This window comes from Pseudonaja textilis, chromosome 3 (genome assembly GCF_049901715.1).
Source record: "Pseudonaja textilis isolate UNSWEBS1 chromosome 3, rPseTex1.2, whole genome shotgun sequence".
Lineage (NCBI taxonomy): Eukaryota > Metazoa > Chordata > Lepidosauria > Squamata > Elapidae > Pseudonaja > Pseudonaja textilis.
This window is the reverse complement of record NC_141992.1, coordinates 96,846,654-96,873,698: the sequence shown is the minus strand read 5'-3', so window position 1 is coordinate 96,873,698 and position 27,045 is coordinate 96,846,654. Positions and strand designations below refer to the sequence as shown.

At 38.5% G+C, this 27,045-nt stretch overlaps 1 protein-coding gene and 1 long non-coding RNA gene across 2 annotated transcripts in view; one reads left to right on the top strand and one right to left on the bottom strand.

The window, feature by feature from the left end:
* LOC148126223 (uncharacterized) overlaps positions 1 to 27,045 on the bottom strand; it is a 78,996-nt gene that overhangs the window by 20,775 nt on the left and 31,176 nt on the right. The gene's annotated exons all lie outside the window — the stretch shown is intronic.
* On the top strand, positions 12,385 to 18,275 carry LOC113438019 (uncharacterized). Its single transcript, XM_026703210.2, has 2 exons — positions 12,385 to 12,476; positions 15,973 to 18,275. Exons 1-2 carry the CDS (start codon positions 12,454 to 12,456, stop codon positions 17,195 to 17,197), a joined length of 1,248 nt encoding a protein of 415 aa, XP_026558995.2. The 5' UTR covers positions 12,385 to 12,453; the 3' UTR covers positions 17,198 to 18,275.

Below are 27,045 nucleotides of genomic sequence, written 5' to 3'. Positions count from 1 at the left end.
TTGATTAGTAAGTGTGCCACTCATTATAAAGTAGGTGACTGATTTTCTCTTCTGGATTTGCTGCCCTCCTTTTTTTTTTAGTGTGTCACAGGTAGGGTGGGTAAGTGTTAGCCATCCATTAGTCAGAGCATATTGCAACAGAAATGGGATAAATTTGACTGGAGGACTCTGGCTGTTAGCTTCTCTAGCTTGGTATGCCTTTCCCTTCCTTCCACATTTCTGTGGGAATCTTAAAGTTAAAATAATGAGAAATAAAAAAACAGGAAGGCAATTCACTTCTGCATGAAATGTTATATGAGAGAGTGCGTGTTTATTTATTTCTTTTTAATCAGGAGACCATATAGAACCATGGAGTGGAAAAAGATGACTTATGGGATACCACCAGAAAGCATCTCAGAAGAGATTTGTCCCTGTGGCCTTGTTTAAAGACAAGATGTTTTCAAGTGATCGAATTTTCTCTGCTTGGATTCTAATGGGATCAGGGTAGATTCTAATCACAAAACATGATTAAACCATCAATGGTAGGCTGGGTGGGGTATTGCACAAGTTAAAATCCAACATATCTGATAGGGTGAAGTTTAAGGAAGACACCATTAGAATCTCCAATTGCCTTGTCGAACTGCATGAAACAGGTTACAGGTTGCTAGAGAGACTATCAGTGCCTGGCTAAAATACATGATAGCTACTCTTGTCTTCCAAGGTGACTCTACTGCCCTAGTATGGGTGGGCAGACACAGAACTGCTTTTTATTCAGTGCTTAGCAGTGGGATGCACAAAGTTGCTGGTTGGGAGTTTATGTCAGCCAGGATTGGAATGTGATATTGTTGACAGCTTCTAAATAATACCTGAACTGTTGAATCTACTTAATTATGCTGTGAGGTTTCCCCACCCTACAAATATTTAGAAAAATCCTGCTTAATTAATTGTGAAGAGGAACAGAATTATAAACAGGAAAGCTATTCTCTGTGATAAATGATTTTGTACTCTGGTGCTCTGAAGAGTGTGCATGACTGAATTTCAATCGCAAAGCATGATGTGAGACAGAAAGAGTGAGAGAGAGAGAGGCTGTATTAGTGGAACACAGAATCAAAAGCTCATTTACAAATGCAGCAACAGCAACACCATGTAAATACATTCCCATCAAATCATTTATATTCCCCACTCCTTCTGCCTTGATATGTGTTGATGATCTTATTGCCATTCTCTTCCTTATTCTCAACACGAACTCAGCATGAAAACAAGATCTTGCCTGAAATCCTGGGGTGGGGGATGGATGGGAAGGCAGGGACAAAGGGGTGCACCTTAAATAGTCACATGGAAGCAGGAATTTCAGCACTGTTGTCAACTATAAGTTCTGCAACTCCTTAAACCTGAAGCATCTATTTCAGGATGGTGCAGCTGGCAGCTGTTGTCAGGAGTTACCAGTGCTACATGAGCGCCCCCATGTGCTCTAATGCACCCCCCCCCTTTTTTTTTTGGTCTATGAATTCAAAATGCTGCACACCGCTCCTGCAAACTGTTCAATTCCAAATGGCTGGGCTTTCTTGTGGTGGCAAAAAAGGACAGGGTTCTTTTTTTTCCAGAAAAACCAACCCATTCAAATTTTGAGTCATGTTATGAATAGGCAAATCCTTCCAGAGTGTCATTGGCCCACATCCCAGGCAAGAACTTTTAAGAGCACCGCCAGTCAGCTGGTTTTGTCAGACCTTAGGCCCAGGGGTGGGATTCAAATTTTTTTAACAACCAGTTCTGTGGGCATGGCTTAGTTGGTGGGCGTGGCTTGGTGGTCATGTTATTGGCTGGGCGTGGCCAACTCAATATCATTCACATCGAGGCATGCATATCCTTGCCTGGCCTCTCATGACTCTGGGGAAGCTGCAACAGTCGTAAGTGTGAAAAAGGGTCATAAGTCACTTTTTTTCAGTGCCATTGTAACTTTGAATGGTCACTCCTCACAAGCAAAGTACCAGCAAAGGAGAGGGAAAAAACTCCAGAGAAGTTCCAGAGAGAGGAAGTCTAGTCCTTCCAAGAATGTAATAAGGGTTAACGGAGAGGCAGTTTCTGTAAGAAACACCAAAATGTTTCCTTCCTTACAGAATTAGCCCAGTAATTTCTTCTAACAACCGGTTCTCTGAACTGCTTAGAATGTTAACAACCGGTTTAGCGAATAGGTGCGACCTGGTAGAATCCCACCCCTACTTATGCCTCATTGACGATATGCTTGGATTGGTTGGAAGTCATGCTACATTTTTCCTTACTTAAGGAGGGTTCTGAAATCAGACCTCCTTGGCTTTTGTTCAACTTCTTGATCATTACATCATAATGTAATACATAATGTAATACATGCCCAGGAGATCATTGTTTGCCCTCTCCCCTCTTTGGAACAGCTTTATAGCTCCCGCTGCCTTAAGGAAGTTCAAAACATTCTCAAAGATCCATCTCATCCTGAGCACCCTTTTTTTGAACTATTACAGAATATTAAAAACAAGAACAAATAGGCTGAAAAACAGCTTCTCTCCCAGGGCAGTAGCTCTTTTGAATTCTGCTGTATAGTGCAGTTATTGGTATGGTGTCAGTGGTTTTTGGTTCAATGTGTGGAGGGTGAAGGATGTGTGTTTGTGTTTATTTTCATGGTCATGGTCATGATGTGCACTGAAGATGGTGTTTGATTTTGTTGTACGAGGTGCAATGACAATAAACTATACTATATGAAGTAAAGGTATAGGTTCCCCTCGCACATATGTGCTAGTAGTTTCAGGCTCTATGGGGCAGTTCTAATCTCCGTTACAAAGCCGAAGAGCCAGTGCTGTCCAAAGATCTCTCCATGGTCATGACTAAACACTGAAGGTACACAGAACACAGTTACCTTCCCAGCAATGTGGTTCCTATTTTTCTACTTGCATTTTTACATGCTTTCGAACTGCTAGGTTGGCAGAAACTGGGACAAGTAACGGTAGCTCACTCCATTATGCAGCGCTAGGGATTCGAACCGCCGAACTTTCTGATCGACAAACTCAGCATCTTATCCACTGAGTCACCATGTCCCCCTTCATACATATTAATTCTCAAACAGATGGAAGGGAGGATGTAGAGAAGAAGCAAGCCACTGGCAAGTTCTGTTATATTCTTCTTATTTTTTTCTAAAGAGAGGGAAAGTGTTTGGGAAAATGGTTCCAGGATCAAAAGTACAAATAGACCTGCCAAACTGATGGCAAGAACAACTGCTGAATGGTCCATTTGGGGGAACAATAAGGAGTGGTTTGTCTTCATATAATTGGACAAGAAGAACATAGCCATCTTAAGTTAATATTTAATGCTAAGGGCCCTGTGTTGTATTTTGGTTTTGTACATTAAAAAAAGAAAAGGGAAACAATAGAGAAGGCACATTTTCTGGGATCCACAAAATGTAGATTCCTAACAGATGATTCCTATAGCATGCCTTCTCTGCAAGATGCAGGCTAATATAGGGGTGGGTGGGATGGTACTTCAGATCCCATCTCAGTCCCATGACATGAAGGGCTTTAACAGTTAAAAAAAAGCACCATGACTTGCACCTGGAAGCAAACTGAAACCGATGAGGCCCCACAGAACAAAAATGTAATATGTGCTGTCTGGGCTGCTGCATCTTGTATTAGTTGAAGCTTCCAGATCGTCTTCAAGTGCAGCCCTGTGTAGAGCACAGTGTTCTACACTGCACTGCACTGGTCCAATCTGGAGGTGACTAGAGCATGAGTGACTGTAAGCAGTGCCTGCTGATCCAGGACTGGGTGTGACTGGCAAATAAAAAGCTAGGCAAAGGCCTTTCTAGCTACAGCTGCTACCTGCTTAACAACCAGGAGTAGTGAGTCAGGGAGTGCACCAAAGTTGCACACTGAGGTGTCTGGGACAGTGTGCTCCCATCCAGGATCAAAGATAGCCTAGTCCTAGAAACAGCAGGCTCCCAAAACCAAAGCCACTCAGCATTGCAGGGTTCAAGTGTTGATCCCGTTGTTCCCTATCCAAACCCTTGCAGCCTCCATGCACTGGAATAAGATGGTAACGGCATAGTTTAATTCACTGCAGGTAGAGATTAATGAGAAAAGACATCCCCTATTGCCTCCTTAAGGGCACTCTACCCACACAGAAATGACTCAAAGAAAAAACATTTGCTTTGTTGGCATGATGCATCAACCCATGGTTAGTTATATCATGGTTTCTTCAACCCCACAGGCTAGTTTTCTACAATCCCCTATGAAAAAGAGTAGCTGGCTCACTCTTTTGGTTGGAAGGCACCAGTGAGAGGGCAGGGGATAGATGCTTAGGTGGGGAAGCATACTTTGACCTCAAAAGCCATATCCTGTTATAAGTTCCCCAAAATCACTTGACAGTGAGGTGGGTGGCATATAAATTTAATAAATAAACAAATAAATCCTGCTCTGTTGGGAAGGGTATGATCATAATTGTCACGGTGGAACTATCAGAGACACAACCAGAGTCATTTGGTTCTCCTCACAGTCATCCATTTCATTGTCCCCTGCTTTCTCTTCCTCACCTTCCTTGTTCCTTCTTGACTTTCTATCTCCCTCCCTTCCTAAGGCCTAAATGACCCTTAAAGGAAACAGCCTAGGCAAAAAATGTGTCTAAACCAGGGGTGTCAAACTCACAGCCCACAGGCCAGATGTATCATGTGCTGGCCACACCCACGTCCAGTTTAGTGAAGGGGAAAAAAGCCACCCTACATCACGTGATGATGCCGTGATGACATGAGTTTGACCCTCCTGGTCTAGACAAATGGGAGGCTCTTACTTTTTTCCTCTTTCCATGTGGCACAGGCATACCTTTCTCTGCTTGTTATGGAATATTACTTTGGCTGCAAGGTACACTTAAAACCCAACTGCCATCACTACTTTATTCACTACATGTGAAAATAAATATTGATCTATCAACATATTGAGTCTTTACTTCAACATATCGAGTCTTTCCTTGGGTCTGCAGAAATCCTCACTAGTACCAATAGATGATGAAAAATTCCAACTCTTGGCTGCCATTATAAGCCCAGAATATTGATAGATCAATTCTTTAGCAAAAGAAAAAGATGAACAAAGCACTTAAGACATACATACACTGCCAGAGAGATATTCTGAATAGTACTTGATGGCTCCCTTTCCCATGACTAAAAACACTTGCTGGATGGGATTAAAATCTTAGCTTGGGAATTTACCTTAGCTAGCTAAGGAGTCATAACGTAAGTCAGAACTTAGCTAGGGAACCAGACATTGTACAATGTTGAGTAGTAGAGCAGATAGCAGCACAACAGAGCCCTATTTCAGATGCATGTTAAGGGCATACTGTGAAGCAACCCAACTTATGCCAATGTGATTTGATCCTGGCTCTTGAAGGAAAAGCTGGCAAAGTACCTATGTAAATGAGTCTTATGGTTCTGCTTAGAGGTGGCAGAATAAAGCCCACCAAACATGTGTTATGGATTGCCAGATGTTCATCAATTGCACTGTTTTCTTAAGCTCTTATAACACCATTGCAGCTTGTTAGCGAGTGGGCTACATTTGGCTTAGCTCCATAAATTGAACAGACCTACAAGTAAGATGGGAGATGTCAGTTGTGGTATTAATAGAATTGGATAAACTGATGGCAGAATATTTTCTAGCTTGAGTGGAAAAAATGGAAATGACACCTGAGCTTAATCATTAACACAAAAATAGGAAATGCTAAATGTTCTAAGATGCCAGCCAATGTGTATTATTGTAGAGTTCACTTTTTCTTTTACAAGAATGTATGACTCAGTTTTCATCTCCTGTGTTTTTGAGCCAAAGTACTCAGCCTATCAAAATCCATCCACTGCATTTTTAAAATAACAGCAAACATTGCTTTTCACTTTAGAGTACACTGGAACAATCAACTGTGGGTACTGTTCAGTTGTGCTACCCCACTGAATAGAGTAAAGTTACGTGAACAAAATCTTCTGGTGGCAACTTATGAGATATTCCCAAGAAAAAGTATCTACAGAGATCAATTATTTTATAAGGTAACAGAGTGGAGATTGAACATGCACAATTCATTGGGTATATATCTTTCAAGGTTTATTCCTGGACTAGAATTCAGAAGTGGTTTGATGTTGCCTTCTTTCAATTCTCCAACCTGCCCTGCGGTCTCCCATTCAAACACTGACCATGCCTAATTTAGCAGCTAAGAGCTGTCAAATGCTGCCTCTGAGCCATCCAGAGAATGGGAACATCTCATTAGTGCATTTTTATCCAAAAACTGACATATTTTCTCCTGCCTGACTTTCTCTAATCTGCATCTCCATTACCAGCAGGAACAACCATGGCTTAACTTTTAGCACCTATAATTGCAGCACTGTGTATCATATTTATTTGCATATTCATGAGCAGACACATTTGTGTTCTTAAAACATCTTCTCTATTCCATCCCATCTTTTACCATTACAAATTTCCATACAGGTAGTATTAACATGACAGCCACTCTCTTTCCTACTCTCCCTGTTCTATTCACTCCCACAAATATCCAGTTTAATTGCTTTGAAAAGCTGAGTTTTTTAGCAGAAGGCAATTGCACCTCACCACATCTGAAGGCATGTAATTTATCTTCCCTTCTCTGCAAGTTTGGAGAACGCCTTGTTTGCTCTGCTCTAGTTCAAATTAGCAGTTTTCCATTGATAACCCAATTAAGGGAAGGAAATTACATCAGGCTCAAACAACAAGCTGATTGGTCAATTCCTGTTGCAATCAGTGGATCAACACACCAATGGGGCGGGGCTAGATTCTACACTTATGGCAAAATACTAAGAAGCAAAAAAATAAGAATAAGAAACAGATCAAAGGCTTTTCCTGACTGCATATTTTCCAGAAGTGTAGGCTCACATGTGTTTTTCACCAGGTTGGCAGGGGATTATGAGAGAAGATTGTTATGATATGTAACAATAACAGATTCCTAACAAAGATAATATTTAATGGAGACTTCTGGTTTTCAAGACTTTGGCGGCGGCAGGAATCTGCTGCACTTGCTGCTGGAGTGACCCTGATCCAGCCGGATTTGGGGGTTATAGTTACCCCGTAGAGGTAACTGAAGATAGGGGAGATCCGGCAGGGGTCTGGGAAAATCGCAACCCCCCTCCTCAGCTGGCTTAACACCCTTTTCCGAAAGTGGTGGAGTGGCGGTCAGCAATGGCCACCACAAAGAAGCTTTCATCCGGATAAGAATGTGCAGAAGGAAGCTTGATAAGTGAAAGCTTTTGGCTGACCAGGATAATAAGTAACATTGAAATACCCTGGAATTTAAAGTTCATTAAAGATACATCGCTCCCAAAGAAGATCGGAAAAAGCGGCGAATGAAAGTTAAAAGGGAAAATTAAGGGGACATTAAAGATTTCTGAACATTGGGGAAAAAAAACCATTTTTTGCTATAAGTGGGAAGGGAGAGGAAAAGAATTAATATTAAGATTTTGCTGGAGGAGGCTGCTTGGAATTTATAAGACTAGAGTTAAACTGTAACAAGACTTCTAAAAGATACATTTTGGAACTTTGCAATTGAACTGTAACCCGAGGAAGAGAAAGTATAAAAAGAAGAAAGTGCTAAATAAAACAGTCTGTGTGTATTTGGATTGCTTGGTGACTTTGGGACCTTTGGAAATTATTATTTGAAAGACTAAAAACATTTGGGTTGTTTAAAAAAATTTTCACAATGGCATTTCTTGTTGATGAACTGAAAATGGAATTTAAAGAGCTAAAAGAAGAGGAACAAGAAGGGAAGGGCTCTTCTGGATCTGTTTTCCATTTCTTAGAAATGATGATTTCTACCCATCAGAAACTACAAGAACAAGAAGATTGGGATGAAGAAGAAGCCATCTTTAATGAACAAGCAACTTTAGCTGGGGAAGAAAAGGGAAAGAGGAAAGAGAATGGAGAATTTAAGACTTAAAAAAGCAACCAAAAAAGGGAAAAATAAGGTGAAAAATTGATACAATGTCAGAAAGCAACAGAAAAGAGGAATACAGAAGAAGGTGCAGGTTAAGAGGGTGGAGATCAAGAGACAAGGGGATAAAAAGGCTAGATTGAAGAAGAAAGGGAGGGGAAAAGAGAAGAGAAGTTACAAAGGTTTGAAAAAAGATGTAAAGAAACAAGATTTATTCAGAGACAATGGGTAAAAATATAATTAAAAAAGAGATTCTGCAAAAGTACATAAGACTGTATTGTTGTATTTGTATTTGAAATAATGTTAGAAAATTGGAACACTATATGATTATATGGGATAAAATATTAAAAGGAATGTGTAAAATGCCTAAGTTTTAACGATAGAGTTTCATTTGCTATGGATTATTGTTTTTATTATATTATAAACTTATTATTCTTTCTTATTTTAAAATATAGTACGTAGCTTTAGAATGTACTAAGCAGAAACAGAATGAAAATTATATATTATTTTAAGTGTTAAACTTAGGGGAAAGATATAAAGGCGTCTTGCTTCAATCAGTGATTACAGGAGAAATTTTGTGTTAATGAGAAGATAATATATAATGAAATAGAACAAACAAAAGATATAAGTATAATGATTTAAATTGAGATGAAATAAATAAAACAGAATTAAGAGAGTGAAAAGTAGGGAGAAGCTATATAGAAAATGTAGAATGGTAAATAAGATATGAAATGGTATATAAAGTGAGCATGAATTTGATTTATGTCTGTACAAAAAGATGTAGCCCAGTTAGCTGCTTTCCAAAAAGAAGTTTTATGTTTTCATGTTTTGTGTTTTGTTTGTGTATGTTTGTTTATTGAAAATTAATAAAAAAAATTATTTAAAAAAAAGATAATATTTAATGATTGATCTAAAAAAAATGCTAAGAAGGGATGAATGGGAACCCCAGGAAATCCCAAGGCTGATATAAAGTAGATTGGAAAGTTTTTAAAAAGCTAGAATTGAAATAATGTCAAGTTGTTTCCATATTATTTCTAAGATGGCATAGTCAAATACATGTAAAGCTGAGTTAGCTGGAGGCAATTCACTTTGGCTGATTCTAAAAACAAAAAAGGATTGAACCCAATTAGTATTTGCATGGAAGAAATCTGAGAGCTGTAAACTAGACTGGGAAGTAAATTAAAAAATCACCCTCTAAGAACAATCCCCCTCTATCATTGTCAAAGCCACAATATAGACCAGGGGTGTATAACTCCCAGCCCGCGAGGCCGGATGCATCATGCACTGGCCATGCCCACGCCCAGTTTAGAGAAGGGGGAAAAAAGACCTGATATGTCACGTGACGATGCCATGATGATGTGAATTTGACACCTCTGATATATAGACCGATCCAGATAAAATGGAACTAGACCCCAGCACCTTTATAAATTGGGTGGATTTGAAAAAGCTAAGCAAGGTTAGACTTGGTTAATCCTTGGATGGGAGACTACCTTGAAATTCCAGGTTTGAGAGCTGGAACTGGAGGTTGAAAACACAGTACAGAAAAAAAAAGGCAGTGGCAAACGTTTTGAATTTCTGCTACAAGCATTATATAGGCCTGTCCTTGATGTCAGCAGCAGTAAAGCTCTAATTGAAAGATACCTTGTAGAAAATAAAGATCTGCTTGTAAACATAGTTTTAATTTGTCTATTGATAAAACACCAGATTGGGAAGGGCTAATTCTTCCAGATCTATTGCAAGTGGAAGGTAAAAAGGCTGCCCCTTACATTTTCTTCCCTCAGACCATTTTTATAGCAAAGGCAGATGGATGCAAATTGTTTCATTTTTGTTTTTAAAGATAAATTTGTTCCTTCTTCAGTTCTTGTATATCCCCCCCCCCCCATTTTTATACAAATGCTGGCCTGATTAAACCCCCAACAGAGATTTTAATTTTATCTGAACTCAAAATACAACGCTACACTAATTTTTGGTCCTTGGCACTTATGTTCTCTCCAAAATGAAACCTTTCCCTGCTTTGCAATTTCATCCCCCTTTTCAGGATGACCTCGTGCAACAGCAGAGTGGCTGAATTCAACAGGTGTACAATGAACACAGAAAGATGCAGAACCTCAAGAGATTCTCAAAAAGCAAAAGTTCAGCGTATCTGCTATCTCCATAGAAACAGAAAAGGCTGCGAGATCCTGCTTCACATTCGGACTCTTCAATGTGACAAGAGAAACCATTCAACCTTGCTCACCACTTTATTCCCAAATGAATACTTTGGTGACTCTTGTCCAAAGTACTGGAATACTGGTAGTCCTTGATTTATGATCACAATTGGGTCCAGAAGCAATGCAGTCATTGAGTGAGTCATCAGGTGACCAGAGCCACTTTTCTCATTAGATAGGTTTTATATAGATTTTGAGTAACACAAGAGAGACCACATTATATTCTGCATTGGAAACAACCTCAAGCATGAGCACCTTTCCCTCTTAACTACTAACTGGAGATATGCAATCATATGAAACTATTGTAGAATAGTGTCCGGGTCCCCTATCTTTGTAGGATACCATGGCCAATGATACTAAAGTCAATTCAGAGGTTACCTTCATTCAAGTGCCTATGAAGATCATCCCCTACTGCAGCTAATATTGTTCTGTCCAGTGGTAGAGTTCAAATTTTTTTACTACTGGTTCTGTGGGCGTGCCTTGGTGGGTGTGGTGTGGTTTGGTGGGTGTGGCAGGGAAAGGATACTGCAAAATCCCCATTCCCTCCCCACCCCACTAATCTGCTTTCCAGCTCCTTCTCCTTTGAGGGCAACAAAAGAAGAGAATGGATGGGGGCGAGGCCAGGCTTGGTTGAGCCTTCCTGGATGATGAACTGAAAGGGCTTTTGAGCAATTGCTATAGCTTTACCTGGAGATCCTTGTTATGTAAAATATTCTGGCCCAGGCCTTAATGGCCCACCCATTAACAAAGGTGGGGGTGAGTTTCTGCTTCTGAGTTTCTACTCTTTTTAGAGGAAATATTCTGCCTTTTTAATATTTCCTAGGCTATTTCAATTTTCTAGGAGAGGGGTGGATGCTAACTTCCTACAATATCACAGTATTGAAACAGAGAAGTGGTGATCTCTCCTATAGGAGAGCAAGTGAAGCTAAGTAGACATTTGTTGAGGATGCTTCTGGCTGGATCCTTGCACTGAAAAAGGGATTGGACACTGAGACCTCTAAGCTCCCCAGAGTAGGCAGGTCCTGAGATTGGACTGCTTATCACCCATCCTGGCTGGAAATTTTAAAATCGTAGTCCAGCATATCTAGAAATTACCAGATTGGAGAAGCTATTTTATCCAATTTGAACCCTCATATGTTGGGGCAGGGAATGCTTCAAAAATGTAGGGTCTAAATAGCTTCCAACACTGGATTTTGTATTTTCTATATCTTGTGTATTTTACCTGCAAATAACACTTATGTGAAAAGGGGAAAAGTGTTTGGAAAGTTCAACAGATCCAGTGCTCCATTCTGAAATCTGTATTTCAATTATAAACTTTTGGGGGCAACAAGAGTTACATAAAACTGTAAATCTTTACATAAAACTAGAAGCCCACCAGTACCTCTAGAAAGGTAGAACTTCAAGCCACAATGAGAGACAAACAGCTCAAAAGCATCAGGCAAACTGTATTCAATAATTTTGTTTAAGGTTTCTAAGGCCACTTATTCTAACACATTCGGGACAGAGTTATTTTAAACCTAACCAGGCTTTATTTATTTCAATCTCATGGTTACTAATCACAGTGAAAAGGTCTCCTTAGCCAGTGACTTACAAAGGACAGCTATCCTTTCGATTTATTTTCTTGGTATTTGCCCTTGAATTTTCCTTTGTAAAGCAAACGTATAAACGTTAATTATTTTTTATCCAACCTCTTTTAGACTTGCCTTTTTTTCAGGATTATCTTTGTATTTTTGTCCAAAGAAAATACGTCCCTGTTCTATTGTTTCTTTTTATTTTTCTTATATGTATCCATGTATTTATAACTATGTTTTTACTTATACCTATTATCTTGTAAGCAATTGACAAACCAAATAAAATCAAATAACGTACAGAGGGAAACTATTGGGATTCTGTGACGAAGTATTATATTTTGCATCCAATTTTCCTCCACGCCTCTTACTTATTTATTATTCACGTATATTTGATGGTTTTTATCTTGCAGCAAGGCTACATACCTTGAAATTCAGTTCTCACAGCACAAAAAAAAGTGCTCCACCTGGGCATGAGCAGATGAGCGCTGGTCAAAGCCAGGTGTATCCTATATTAAGGCATTAATCAGAAGGAGGGGCTAGCATTACCGGCTTTTTGCGTCCCATTTAAGGCTGGCGAATAAAACGGGCGAATTCGCCGCGAAACATGGGGGGATGGTTCTTGAGGGAGAAGGGTACGCCCACTTCTCCCCAGGGGCCCTCGCAATAGCGGGAGTTTTGAGACGGCCGGTAACGCGCGGATTGCTTCGGCGGCATTGGCTATCTCTGCGCGCTGCGGTTTGGATAAAATGGGGGGAAGGCAAGGGAACCGGTGAGTGTCGGGTGGCGACGGTGGGGTTTGGTCTGGCTAGGCTCGCTGGGGTGGGGGGGAAACTGCTTTGGTCTAGGAGGAAAGCCCGAGGTTGGAAGAAGGGCAAAGTTTATGGGAGGCAGGGGTGGTGGTGTGGAATTGCTTACAAGTTGCCTAGATAGGCGCGAAGTGCTGTGAGGGAGACGTGAGAATGGGGTGGTCCAGAGGTCTCCAAACCTGGCAACTTTAAGACTTGTGGACTTCAACTCCCAGAATTCTCCAGCCAGCTGGAGAATTCTGGGAGTTGAAGTCTTAAAGTTGCCAGGTTTGGAGACCCCCGGTAGTCGGATAAGAGGGGAAGTTGGGGGGCTTCCGATTTTTCTTTCTGTTGAAGAGGTCCACCTGCAATTCTCAATTCCTCACGAGCGTATGAAGTCCAGCAACTATCCTATTTTCGTACCCTGGAATGCTTGTTTAAAGCCGCAGGAAGGTCCTCCCTCTTATGTCTTCGTTGGATTGAGTAAAGGCAGTTCCTTTCCTGTCTATAGTAGGAATTTCTAAGTCGCCCTGCTTGTTAAAAGTGGGTTCCTGTGCAGTGGCCTCTCTTCCCCGATCATTGCCTTGTAAAATGTATTGAAGCACCGGGTTCCAAATGTCCACACTTTGAGCCCTGGTTGGTGTGGTGTTTGGAGAAGCCACCCTTATCTTTGAAAACAATTGCCCCAGCCGAAAGAAGAAGAAAAAAAAGACAGGGATAATAATAATAAAAAAAAGATGATCAAACCTATATGCATGTGAAAAAAACGAGAATTCCTCTTTTTTTAAAAAAAATCTAGAAACATAATAGGGAAGCTCTTCCTGGCATGGATGTACAAAAGTCTTAGAACATTTTTTTTCTTTCTTTTTTAAAAGGTGCTGTATTTTAAAATGACAAAACTTCTTCACATTTGTACACACAAATGTAGCCACAGGATGAGATGAAGTAGAATGGGGAGACTTATTTTATCATAGTAATCATTACATTAATGTACAGAAATTAATAAGGCTGAAGGAGAAAACACCCTGGAGATTGTTCCACAGAAGGATGGATGGATTGTATGCAACTATTCTCTCTGTGTATGGAGGTGTGGGAACTGGCACTTGACTCTCGTACAATGTATAAAATGTAAGGCCTTTTTTACATAAATTCACACCATTCTCCCCACTAGCTTTAATACTATTAAAGTTCTACCACTGTTAGGAATAACTGCTGAATCACCTAATCATTTGAAGCTTTTAGCAGGGCTAAGTAAAGATTGCTGCAGCAATTAAATGCTTACATGAAATTGAGGGCAACTGTGAAAAATCATCTTGACTTACATCTTAGTTGGACTAGTCACTAGAATCATGCCAATTCAAATTGCCAAGCTTATTTCTGGAAGTTTGGTAACTAGCCTTGGAAGGAATGTAATAAAAGGAAATAATAATGAAGATTCATTAATAAGTACTGCAGTCCTACAGTATTAAGGAGCATTTTTAGCTTACACTGTATCTGTTCTGCACAACAATGTAGTGGTTTAAGGTGAGAATGAGCATGATGAGTTTAGGATATATTGTTTTCTCTCTCCAATGTTAAAAGTATTGCATTTCCAGAATGCAATACTTATTCTGAATTGCTAAGCTAATGAATGTGCTTAAAAGTTGAAACAATTCAGCTTTTATCTCCTGCAGCTATTCAGAGAAAGGTAATGAATTGCAAACAGGAATGTATGAAAAATGGTGGCCTGTGATTCTCTCAATTCAGAATCAAATCTAGCACAGCATGGTTAAAAGCATTACAGTTGTCCTTTTCTTTTCCGGGACTTTAGATTATTTAATTTCTTCCGATTTCACATTGTTGTCAATTCAGGAAAGTTCTGAGGCTTGACTATTACCAGTCTTCTCCCTGATGCAAAAAGAGTTCAGTTAAGACCTAATTGCATGCATTGGTATACAAAATAATGTTTGAGAAAGTAACAGTCCAACTGAATGTTAGGGAAGGAAAACTTTTAAAAGTACATTGTCAGTAGAACCAATTAATAATGAAAACTAGATAAACCTATGTTTGATTTGGAATCCTGCACTAATGGATGAATTTAATTAGTTAAATAGTTTTTTCCAACTCTGCTTCTATATTTCACAGTTTCCCTCTGTTTATATCAGTGCAGATACAATACACTACAATAGACACAATGTAGTTGCCATATTTAGAATTTGTCTGAGCTTAGAAGTTGAAAGGCTTGAACTAGTTAGTACTTGAATGGGAGATTAGCAGGAAATCCTAGAGCTGATAGCTAGGTTGGGAAGATGAAAAATTTACTCAAAACAGTAAGCAGCATCCTACCTTTTCAACCTTAGCAACTTAAAAATGTGTGGACTTCAACTCCCAGAATCCCCCAACCAGAAAGCAGCATTCTTGACTGGGGAATTCTGGGAGTTAAAGTCTATACATTTTTAAATTGTCGAGGTTGAGAAACACTGCTCTATAGCATTGTTAGAAAAACACTGCATGGATTGGTTCATGAGATCGTTGGCTGTTGAAGTAGATTTTTAGTTATGACTTTACAGGATTTTTAGTTATTTAGATTTTTAGTTATGACTTTACAGGACCACTAACTAAATCTATATAGCTTGTCAAAATGCCAACTAGTACTAGATCTGTTTGGATTTTTCAGTAGGGTGTTATTTGTTGCTGCCTATAAGTTTACATGAACTGTGATTCTATTCACTAACACTGCATTTCACATTTGCCTCCTCCAGTGGCTAAAAGTAATGTTTACATGTTCGCTGTTTCTATGGGATTGTGTGTATTATAGTTTTGTGAAATGGGTCATAAGGATTTATAGTGCAAATATGCTGCATCTCAAACAACAGTCAAAATTCTTTGGGAAAACCATGAATTGGTACGATTCAGCCCTTTAAAGTATCAGTGGAAGTATGGGTAGATGAGGTGTTGGCTAAAAGGTTCTATACTCTAATGATAAAGTTTTCTATGCAGAATTGCATTAGCCTGGTGTTTTATTCTTGACCCACACAAAGAATATGACTACTCAACTTAAGAAAGTACCGAAAATGTGCAGCACAGCACACCCTGCAAACCCCAACAGATAACCCTACAAAAGTGGTCTCATGGCTTGGTCATTATCTCACAAGTAAATCCTCTTTCTAAAACATTGGAAAATAATTCCAAGACACAGATAACATTTGGGAAGGGAAAACAATTGGAACATATCATAATTTTTTGCAATTAATATCAAGGAACTGTATACAGTACAGAATGATGGATCAGAAAGTTCTTAGCAAGTTAGAGATGACCATACTGTATAGGTTTTTCTTAAAAATTGTAAACCACCCAGAGTCTTACAATTAGGTGAGATGTATGATGTAGAAATTTACTATTTACTATTCAATTGACTATGGAATCTTTATTATAATGCCATCCTTTGACAATATGGACTTGGAGTTTCTACTAATAAATCCATTTCTATTATCTTCATAGGGATAACAGTGACATTGCGAAGATTGCAAGCAAAAGCTGCCAAGATCCCATAATGGAGATACAACTAAACTGTGTACTTGAAAGTGATGACTCTAATTCCAGGGGAGATCAATCAAGTGAATTCAATAGCATTTCTGATTGGGTGGGTCATAAAGCCAATCCTGGGCTCAAGATGGAGGAAGACAACCTGACACCTTTCTATCCAAACGTAAGTCCTATTACATTTTCCTGTCATGCGGATTTCTCTGCAAAACTACTGTGTGGACAACAGGAAATATCTTCAAAAGGATTTCCCAAAACCTCAACTTATTGGCAACAGAAAAATCCATGTACACCTGGGGTATATGTTCCTGCTAGATTAATTTATAATCCAGCTTCTCAAGAGGAAGATGTGGAATATCAGTGTTTTGACATTTATAAGGATCTTCATGGACAACGAGAAGAAGAAGAAAATTTTATTATTCTTGTTGACTCAAATGAGGAGAAGAATATATCACCTCAGTTGGGAAAAACTTTGCCTTCTCATTATCAGAAATGTCATCAATCTTTCCAAGATCTCTCCAGGCTACAAGTGGCTAGGAATTCATATCCCTGCCCGCTTTGTGGCAAGGAGTTTTTTCGTGCAGCTAATTTGCGAATGCACAAATTGACCCATACTGAAGAAAGACCCCACAAGTGTCCAATATGTAACAAAGGTTTCATTCGCACCGCTGATGTTTGGAGACATCTGCACAGTTTTCACAAGATAGAGCGCTCCAGTGTTGTTTTGGGAAATGCAAACATAAGGAATCAATGGTGCACAGTGAAGCAAAATCAGGATAATAAAGGATATCCTAAACAATTGGAATCTGCTGCCGGCAATTTTGGAAAAGAAAGTTCAAAATCATGTATCTGTCCAGTATGTCACAAAGTTTTCCGCAAACCTAACTTGCTTTCCAAACACAAAGTAATACATCGACAAGAAAAGCCATACAAATGCAAAGAATGTGGCATGGCCTTTGTCCAACTGGCTAGATTAAAAAGGCATAATCTGACACATACAGGAGAGCGTCCATTTTCCTGTGAAAGATGTAACAACACATTTACACGTTTAGGTTCATTACAGCGTCATCAACGTATCCATACTGGAGAAAAGCCCTATTCTTGTTCCTACTGTGGTGTGTCCTTTACAGACTCGGGAACTCTGAAGAGGCATGAACAGATTCATAAAGTTATCCAAATATAACGTGATGCCTCTGGTATTAGACTTTTATTTTATGCTGTATAAGCAATCCATTCGCATTCCAACTGCACAAAGAATCCCACCTATGTATGCAAGTTGCATTCAATCTAGATTCTTTTTCTCCCTAACTATAAAACTTTGATGTGCCACTCAAAAGAGTAGTTGTGATCCTCCCTCCAAGAAGTGCCTTTTACTTTAATGAAATAGAAGGGAAAGATAGCTTTCAAATTGATTTTGATATCGCTTCAGACTGCAGCTGACAAAACTTTTCCCTACTTTAGAAAACCTAGCCAGTAATAAAAGGAAGATCTATATTGTAAAGTGGTACATTATAGGTCTGGGTTTGCGTTTTTGTTTTTTTGTTTAGTGTCCTGGTTTTCTACTTGTAATCAGAGCTGTTCTTATCAAATTAATGATAATTGCATCCTCCATCAGTAATCTGATGTAATATCTATTCTGTACCCCCCTTCCCCCCAATACATATACTGTATACACACACACACTTTATGACATGGTTACACCATCATACCTAGCCTTTTATACCATCTTGGTCACCTTTTCATGATTGTCAACCAAATATATTGGTCATTTGAGAGTGCCACACCTCAAGAGGCAGTGATTGGGGAAATAGGTTTTGCTTGTGGCATCTGTTAACGGGAGAGAACATAAAGATAATCACTTGATGCTTCAGGCATTGGCATATGCCAATAGAATGATGAGCCTGAAGGCTTCAGAGGACAATGATCCTTAATGAGCAATTTTTGGTAAATTTAAATGAATGAAAAGTTTGTTTACTCTTTACTTACTCTCTTTAACTTGTTGAATGTTTGCATTGTTTCATAGCCAGGACCTGTTTTTTTATATATATATATACATTATCCAAACCACTTTTTAAACTAACATTTGCTTATAGAATTTGCAAATTTACATTGATGTTTCTTTAGTGATCTTGCTTGTCTTTGTAATATGACTTGAAATTGTGGAATCCTGGAGATTCTAACCCTAACGCTACTTCTGATGTGTATCTTAATCTCATCTTTGGTTCAGCTAAGGAATTACCTGGTGGAATGAAGTTAAAAGTGCCAGACTTATATAATAAATTGTCATTAAAACTGGATCTTTATTGTACCGTATATTTTTCTTATATTTCTATTCAGCCCAGGGAAAGATGAAGATGAAGTGAGATTCCAAGGACCCTGAATCTAGATCTCCACCATCCTAGACATTAATTGTTTAATGCAAAGAATAGTAGCATTTCACTTACATCCCATATTCCATGTATGGTAACTGCTGGAATGGAGATTGATGGGAATCATGCTTCAGAATGATGGAGCAGCCCCACAATATAGACTGCTAACTCAATATTTTACAAGCATCTCCATCCATACAAATCTGGACGTATTCACTTCATATTTGAAATTTATTAAGTGATGGCATTCTGAACCCTTTTACCCAATTCCTAATCAACACACTGTTGAATTGGGAATAAGCTAAAAAAAAAAATGTTGATTACCAGAGAAGAGAAAGAGAAACAAGCAAACAGCCAATGGCAAACTTTTATGAACAATATTCCACCCAATGGAATATATTCCATCTTTCTACCCACAACATGTGAGAATACCTTTGGAATGACCTCATCTCTTAGTGGTCCCATCTGTGGAAGGATTTGGTAGAAAACTTAATCCACTCCAATTCAGGATAGAAACAGCTTGGAGGATGGCAAATAGGAATACTGACTCTTCGTATAAAATTCCGTTCTCACTCCTAGGGATGGTTTGTATCTTCCTCAATCTTGGATCCTCCAGCAGAGGTCTGGGAGTTTGAGGGTTCTTAGTTGTTCCTAACACTGCTCTTCTGGACAGAGAGCTCTGATGTTGCTCCTGGGATCCATTGGAGCCACCCTCCTTGCACCTCTTTGGATGTTTACTTCAACACTTGTGTAATAGGTTCTGCCGATAGAGGCAATTAAGTGATAAATTCCTGTTGGTTTCATAGACACCCCACTATTCTTAATAACATCATTAGGGGTTTTTCTTTTCTTAACAGCCCTGGTATTTCCTAATGACCTTCTTTCAAAGTAACACCCAGTTTTGTTAGTACTTAGCTTTTTTTCAGGTCAGAAGTTTGTTGTCATCAAAATACAGAACTTTAACTCTGTACCTGTGTTTCCATAACAGCACTAATTAGGATGGTGGGCTTCCAATAGAACCTGTTTTTTCACAAAATTATCCATTGGGGGGAATAGTGCAGGCAATCCTCATTTAGTGACCACAATTGGGACTAGCAACTGAAGTGGTCATTAAATGAAATATCAAGTCATGACTGCTTACAGCAAGGGTCTTCAAACTTGGCAAGTTTTTAAGATTTGTGGACTTCAACTCCCAGAATTCCTGACCTAACATGATTGGAGGAGGAATTCTGGGAGTTGAAGTCCACAAGTCTTGAAGCTGTCAAGTTTGAAGGCTCCTGGCTTACAGTTTTGCTTCAGCTTTCTTTAGCTTTACAAAGGATGCAACTCCAAACATTTCCCAAACTCTACTCAAGAGGGAGCCCTGCAAAACCAAATCTTGTAATCCTTTCCCCCTCTCCCACTTCAGCTGCCCTTTGGAACACTTATCCCCTAGTGCTAGAATAATTAGCAAGAGAATTGATAATGTATTTACATTACCAGTTCCAGCCCTTTGTTTTACTTTACTTGCTAATTCTATTATATCAAACTAACAATATTACAACTCTATTAACAGCATCATGTATCCTCAAAATCAGCAGTAGTAGCAACAGTAACATTTTTTTAAAAAATACCTGGAAAATTTCAAAACAGTTCAAAAAAACTGACAATACGTCTGAAAAATGACTTCATTCCCCTTTGTCAGGGAAAAAAAATAACAATTCAAATTCAACACATGAACCATCATTGCTGCAAATCAGGTGTTTAGGTAGTCTTTGAATTTACAGCCCTTTGTTAGTACCCATTCAAGGTTAAAGGTAAAGGTTCCCCTTGCACATATGTGCTAGTCGTTTCTGGCTCTAGGGGGCGGTGCTCATCTCCGTTACAAAGCTGAAGAGCTAGCACGGCTCCATGGTCATGTGGCCGGCATGACTAAATGCCGAAGGAACATGGAACGCTGTTACCTTCCCATCAAAGTGGTCCCTATTTTTCTACTTGCATTTTTACATACTTTCAAACTAGGTTGGCAGAAGTGGGACAAGTAACGGGAGCTCACTCCATTACGTGGTGCTAGGGATTCGAACCGCCAACCTGCCGACTTTTCTGATCGACAAGCTGAGCGACTTAGCCACTGAGCCACCATGTCCCAAATTCAAGGTTACATTCAAGGTTACATCACTGAAAAATGTGGCTTGCAACCAGTCCTTGCCCTTATGACCATCACAGCATCCCCATAGTCACATGATCAAAATTCAGGCACTTAGCAACTGAAGTGTATTTAGGATGGTTGTAGCTTACCTAGGTCATGTGATCACAATGCATGACCTTCTCAACCAGCTTCTGACAAGCAAAGTCAATGGGAGAAGTCAGATATGCTTGACAATCACAATTCACCTAACTAGTTACCTGAAATGATTTGCAGATTTAACCACTGCAAAAAGGTCATAAAATTGGACATGACTCATTAGCAGCCACCTTGCTTAAAAATGGAAAATCATGTACCAATTGTAATTGTAAGGACTATCTGTGTATATCTTCTTGTATTGTTTGATATGTCAGCCAATCCCTGTATCTGAAATATCCACAGTTCTTGATGTCTTCAACCTGGTTTGGATGTAGCAGAGAACTTTTGTATTTTTAATACATAGAAATGATCTAGAGTCATATTAAGAATTCTGTTGATTTCAGTCCAAAAGACGGAAATCAAATTCAAAATATATGAATGTATAGTATGTTTCAGTTCCTAAATCCATCAATGCATCATTATTAATCATTCCCTAAAGTGTCCTGTACAAGGATGGCAATATTTTTCTAATAAATCTCATTTTAAAATAATAAATTAATTCCATATTATTTAAATCAACCTTCCAATGGTTTATTGGAACAAAACATTCCAACTCATTATTTTAAGATTGCAAAATCATATCAGTTTTGACAATTTTCTTCAGCTTCCTTTAAACAAAGATAAATCAAGCACATATTGAAGTCAATTCCAGAACTAGACAGCAGATGGTGACTTTGTCCTACCAATGATCAGAAATACTAATGAATGAAAAGAAAGCAAGCCTGCTGATATAAGAATACAGTATGCATAGAAATCAGATGCAGTTTAATAACTACATGATTCAAAAATTGCTCTTCACCTTGGGTAGAGGAAAGAGGCACACATTTTGACAGGAATCAAGGCCGTTACCTCACACCTGCAGTAAAAGGCAATCTGTTCTACACATGATGCCTGGATTTTGAGATTTGTACACCAAGAGTGAAGCAAAGCTGAGGCAGCCAATGGGCCAGAGCCTAAAGCAGATAGCTTCTCTTGCCTTTTTCCCCCTAACAGGTCATCCTTTTCCCCTCCCCTTTATCATCATCTGCCTGAGGGGAAAAAAGGTTGCTCTATGCTGGACATTCAAAGAGAATTTTTGACATCAGTCTGAAGGCATGAGAAATTCATTTGAATTTTAATATTTGGAATAATTATTGGAAAAAAAATCAGCTGTAGGCTGCCTGTGACCCCAAGACAGAACATGTCCTACCCACCCCTTGTAAAATTATCCATCCTAGAGACACCAATCTATCTGATTTGCCTTCTGCTTCCATCTCACCTCACCCTTTACCAGATATATCCATAAAAATGTCAACCAGCAATGGCCTCTTCTTGGGATTGCGAATCTTAATTAGTTGTTGGGTTTATGCTGAGGTACCCAAGATATTCAATGAGATCTGGAAGTATTTTCTCTTGCTAGTGATAAGTCAAAGACACTATAACATAACAATGTGTGGTGGGATCAAGTTTCCTAGTATTGAGTGGCTAAAGGACAAAATTCTGTGTACTCTGGAATTTTGTTTTTAAAAAAGTAATCTGCTGGCAACCTAAATTCTGGGCCAAAAAAAGTTGATTGAACAGAACAAATTGTTATAATTGCTGTTTTTCATGAATTACCGTATTTGGCTGGTTTTTTTTTTTATCACAGTTAAGTATATAATGTTGGTAGCCAATAAGAAGGGCAAAAGACTACAAGGAGCATGAAAAGGCCACTTCCCAATCACTTGAAATTTTAGGGAACATTAAAAATGGACCAGTGAAATTTTACTTGATTTCATTTACTTTACAAATAGTAAAATGTTGAGATTTCTCATGTAGTTTAGTGCTTTACCCATGAATACAGCAGATTAAACTGCCACATAATCAGGGCAATTGAGGATGTAAGGGCTTCATTTGAATAAATAATCTGTCCCTAATTTAAAATTTGGCTTGTTTGTAACATAGCATGTTGTGCAAGTCCAGACCATTTCATTAGCTCATGGCTCAGAACACAGCAAGAATCCAGGAAATGTCTTAATTCAGAAACAAGTATAGCATATTTTCAGATTGCAGCTATTCTGCATTTTCCTGGTGCTTTTGCTGAACTCTGAGTTCCTTCTAAAGACAGAATACATACCCTGTCTGGATCACTGTGCTCTTCTCAACCTTTAAAGTTTGGGATACAGTACAAGAATTATATAGCTTCTCTTGTGATGCATGCAGGAGAGGAAGAAATTTGTAGTTTAGAGATTGCGTGGGCGAGTCCAAGGTAGGGAGTTTGGTTCTGAGGGTTATGAACCTTCAGATAGTGAGAGCCCAGCTATATCACTGCTGGTTATTTTTCCCAGAATGAGCAGATTATAAGGACTTGATGCATCCATCCCATTTATCTGATGGAGGCTGGGCCAAAACTGCACTTAGGCCTCTCTCCCCCTCCCCCATCTTTTATGTAAGGATTGTCTTTAATTAGACTATGTTGCTTACTAAGCTAATAAAATACAGAAAGGGCACCCTCCATGAAAACTCAGTTGTTCTTTGCTGATATTGTTTGCTGAAAAGTAGGTAGGGTGGTAGTTAAATGTTTCTGTGCACCTTTTAATTTATTGATTTATTTAAACACACATACACATGTATACCTGGAGGGAATCTTAATCAGAAGATTATCTATCTATCTATCTATCTATCTATCTATCTATCTATCTATCTATCTATCTATCTATCTATCTATCTATCTTCTGATTAAGGTTCCTTCCTTTCAGGTAAGCACACGTCCATCCAGATACCTTGGCAATATGCACTGTCAGCAAAATGGTTTCTTGCTGCTGTACAGAAGATGTACTAGTCCATAAACTGCATTCTTAGAACAAAGTTCAAGATTCTTTGAGATCCATTCTACAATGCCCTCAGATTAATTCATCATTCTCTTTTCCAGAATTAATCTTTCTTTTTTGTACTAGAAACAACCATTCAGACATACCGATCGTGGACCAACTCTCTGATTTCCCCAGTTCCTAGGATAGATAAATGAATTGCTTATTCGTGGGGCTTAGTTATTACCCATCAAAGAGATGAAAAAGATACCATCAAGTCCTTTCTTATGATAAAGTAATTGCCTTGGGGCCAAGATCATGGGAGATAATGCTCCAGGATGGACCCCAATAAGAGAATCTGATTACTAATATTGAAGAAGGGAAGCTATTTACTAGAATTTTTTTTCAGCTTTTGGTCTAATTAGCTTATACGGGGTTGATGGAAATCGGTCTCTTGGTTTGGGAGAGGAGGAGGAAAAATACTTGGCTATAAGTCAGTAGATGTCTTTTATGTAATTTCTTGATTTTTTTTTCTTTGTGATGTCAGAATTTTGGAATAAGCAATAAGATTGGTAAACTACTCTGAAGAGGGCAGGGTTCATGGTTACAGCAAGTCAGCACTAATCTTTTGCTCATTGTATAGTGTAAAGATGGATATTGAACACTTTCAGTAGCAGCTAAGGCTGGCCAGCAATGAGGAAAAAGAAGTAAAATCTGGCTTCTAATTCTAAAAGTTATAATTCCAACATATCTGGATGATACCATGTGGAAGAAAGCAGCATTAGAATTATACTGTTGGGTCTTCTAGCATGCATTTTCTTCAAGCATTTCTTGAATCTAAATATTTTGCAGCAGTGTAATAGGATTATCTGTCTTGCACTACCCTTTCTAGATGAGAAGGCGACATATTTTCCCTTAAGAAAGAAAAGGAAAATATATACTCCCCTCACTAATTCATTGCATGTATTCTAATTCAATTAGTTCCCAAACGATGTGCCAAAAGCTCTTCCTTGTGAACAATGCATGGAAAACAAATGAAAAGTTCAAGATTTCTGTGAATCCAAAATAATAACTTTCAGAGTGCTTCTGCATTCTTTTGGCCCATATTCAGAGTCTTTGCAGTGAGCAACAACAAATTTTAAGAACAGTCAATTGCAACAGGCAGCCTTACTTGGAGCAGCTAATAACCTGCAAAGATAACACCATCAGACAGCACCTACCCCAGGTTCTTGGGAAGATTCGATAGGTAGATAAAAATGGTAGACAGTCTAAACATCTGGCTGACTGTGTGACCAACTAATAATAATAATAATAATAATAACAACAACAACAATAATAATAATAATAATAATAATAATAATAATAATAGAACAGTGTGGATAATAGTTTTTCATGCCTCTGATTGAGCTGTGTTTGGATAATTTACTTGCTTCTCATGCAGAGATGTAACAGAAGTACTCATTTTCAGAGGCGATCTGTTATGTTTGTCTTTGCATGAGTACTGCTTTGGATTACTGCCATAAATATTTTCTGCATTAAAAATGAGAGTGTTACTGAACTTCCCTTTTTAATTAACTTATTTTATTATTTGCAAATTTGCAAATAAAAGGGCAAAGAGCTATGCAGGCCACTGACAATCTATTTTACCCCTGGTCTCGACACATCTTACATAGCTACTCTATGTCTGAGATTTCAGGAGGCATTGTCAACACAAATAATCAGCAACAGCAATGAATATGAGATGTCCCTTTCAGCTATTAGAATAAGACTCCTTGTAAGAAAACAAAAAGTTAAGGAGGTTCTTAGAAACTGCATTCTGCATCTAATGCCATAGGTTGCACTTTTTTGATGCTTTTGTAAAATCAACATAAATTCTCCTTATAATCTTCGTGTCCCCTCCCCTTTTAGACTCTTAGCAAACAAGAACAGTTTTGAATTCCTCTTCTGTACATACCTACATTCCTTTGACAGAGGTAGAGATGTGGCTAATTTTCTAAGTTTCCAGAATCTTGGCAGCATCCGCATGAGATGCAGACAAAAAGGCCAGCTGTACATTTATGAGAACCAAGCTCTGTGATTAATATGCTGAGGAAATAGAAGCATTTGTGTACCACTTTCTATTTATGCCACTGAATCATTCCAATTTTATCAAAAATCAACTCTTTTGGCCCAGGGACAGTTCTGTTGTAGGAAATGCTCTGAATTTTGGAATCTTCATCTGGAATGCCTTTGTCCCATCTTGTTCAAAGAAGATAATATGCATGTAGCTAGATACAAAAAGCTTGCATTTGATATTATACTTTTACACATCTCTTGTAAGGTACAAGAGAAGGCAGTGTAGAGCGGCATACCTTTATAGAAGAGATGAGGACCAATTTGCATGCTGCATTCAGACTGCAACTGAGGGTGGGGGGTTGCATTTTTTAATACTGTAGTTCCCTATTTGGAAAAATTGCCCTGCATGTGGAAATGTAGCATAGGAGAAAATGTGGTAGTTGATTAACCAATTGGAAAGACAAGGAGAGAAATCTAACTACAATGATTTTCTCTTGGTAACAGAGAAACTCTCCCTATTTGTATAAATATGTAGAATGTTAGTGTTTAACTTGTAATTGCTCAGAACATTTTACATATCTCATTTTCATACTCTCTACAATAACTAACCTTAACAATAATACCCTTCAGTATATATACCCTTCAATAATACTCTTCAGCACATTATTAGCGTACTGATATTAAGAAACTCTGTTTTGGTCTTTTACTTGCCTTCTTTATTTACTCATGTCTATTAATTTGTAACCTTTTTTCTCCCTAAGAGCTCAAGGTAACTTACAGTATAGGGGAACTGCCTTTATTTTATTGTTTCTAACCTTTGTAAAAAGACAACCAGGTGTCTTGACTAGCATTGGATCTAACAACTTTACATAAGGATACTTCATTTTTTTCAGTCGAAGGCTTATGGATTGATCCTATGCTTGTCTTATTGGAAAAAATACGTACTTTGTGGGAGAAGTTCTCTTTGATTTTAGCGATCGCTGCTTGTCTCAGGAAGCATATTAACAGCCATCTCTGTAATGAATGTGGGGTAGGCAGTTTTTTAGATTAAATATACAGAAGAGCATCCTAGTTTTCCCCCTTACAAACAGATTTGGAGCAGCCATTTTAAAAAGTGGCTTGAACAGCTAAATTTTCTTTGTGGTAATATCTGCTTGAAGACTTATATTTTGAAATTTTGTACAGAATTGTATTTGACTGAAATCCTAATGTCACCTATTTATATTTTTCCCCCTCAAATTACTTAATTTAGCTGACACTGAGGAGCAGAATCTAAGGCTTAAAAAAAAAAAAACTAGAGAACTAACCAGTATCTGCCAGTAAGGAATTGCACAGTGGCCATGGTATATGGAGTAATTTAAGTGATATGTCGACAAAGCAGTGTGGTGACGATGTCATTGTATGAACTGATGAAATGTTCCCATTTTCCCTGATTTCACAAGTCCCTTCTGGAAGGTTTGCCAGTCATCTGCAGAGTTGGCTGTACCTTCTGTTCACATTCCCAGGGAAAATAAAC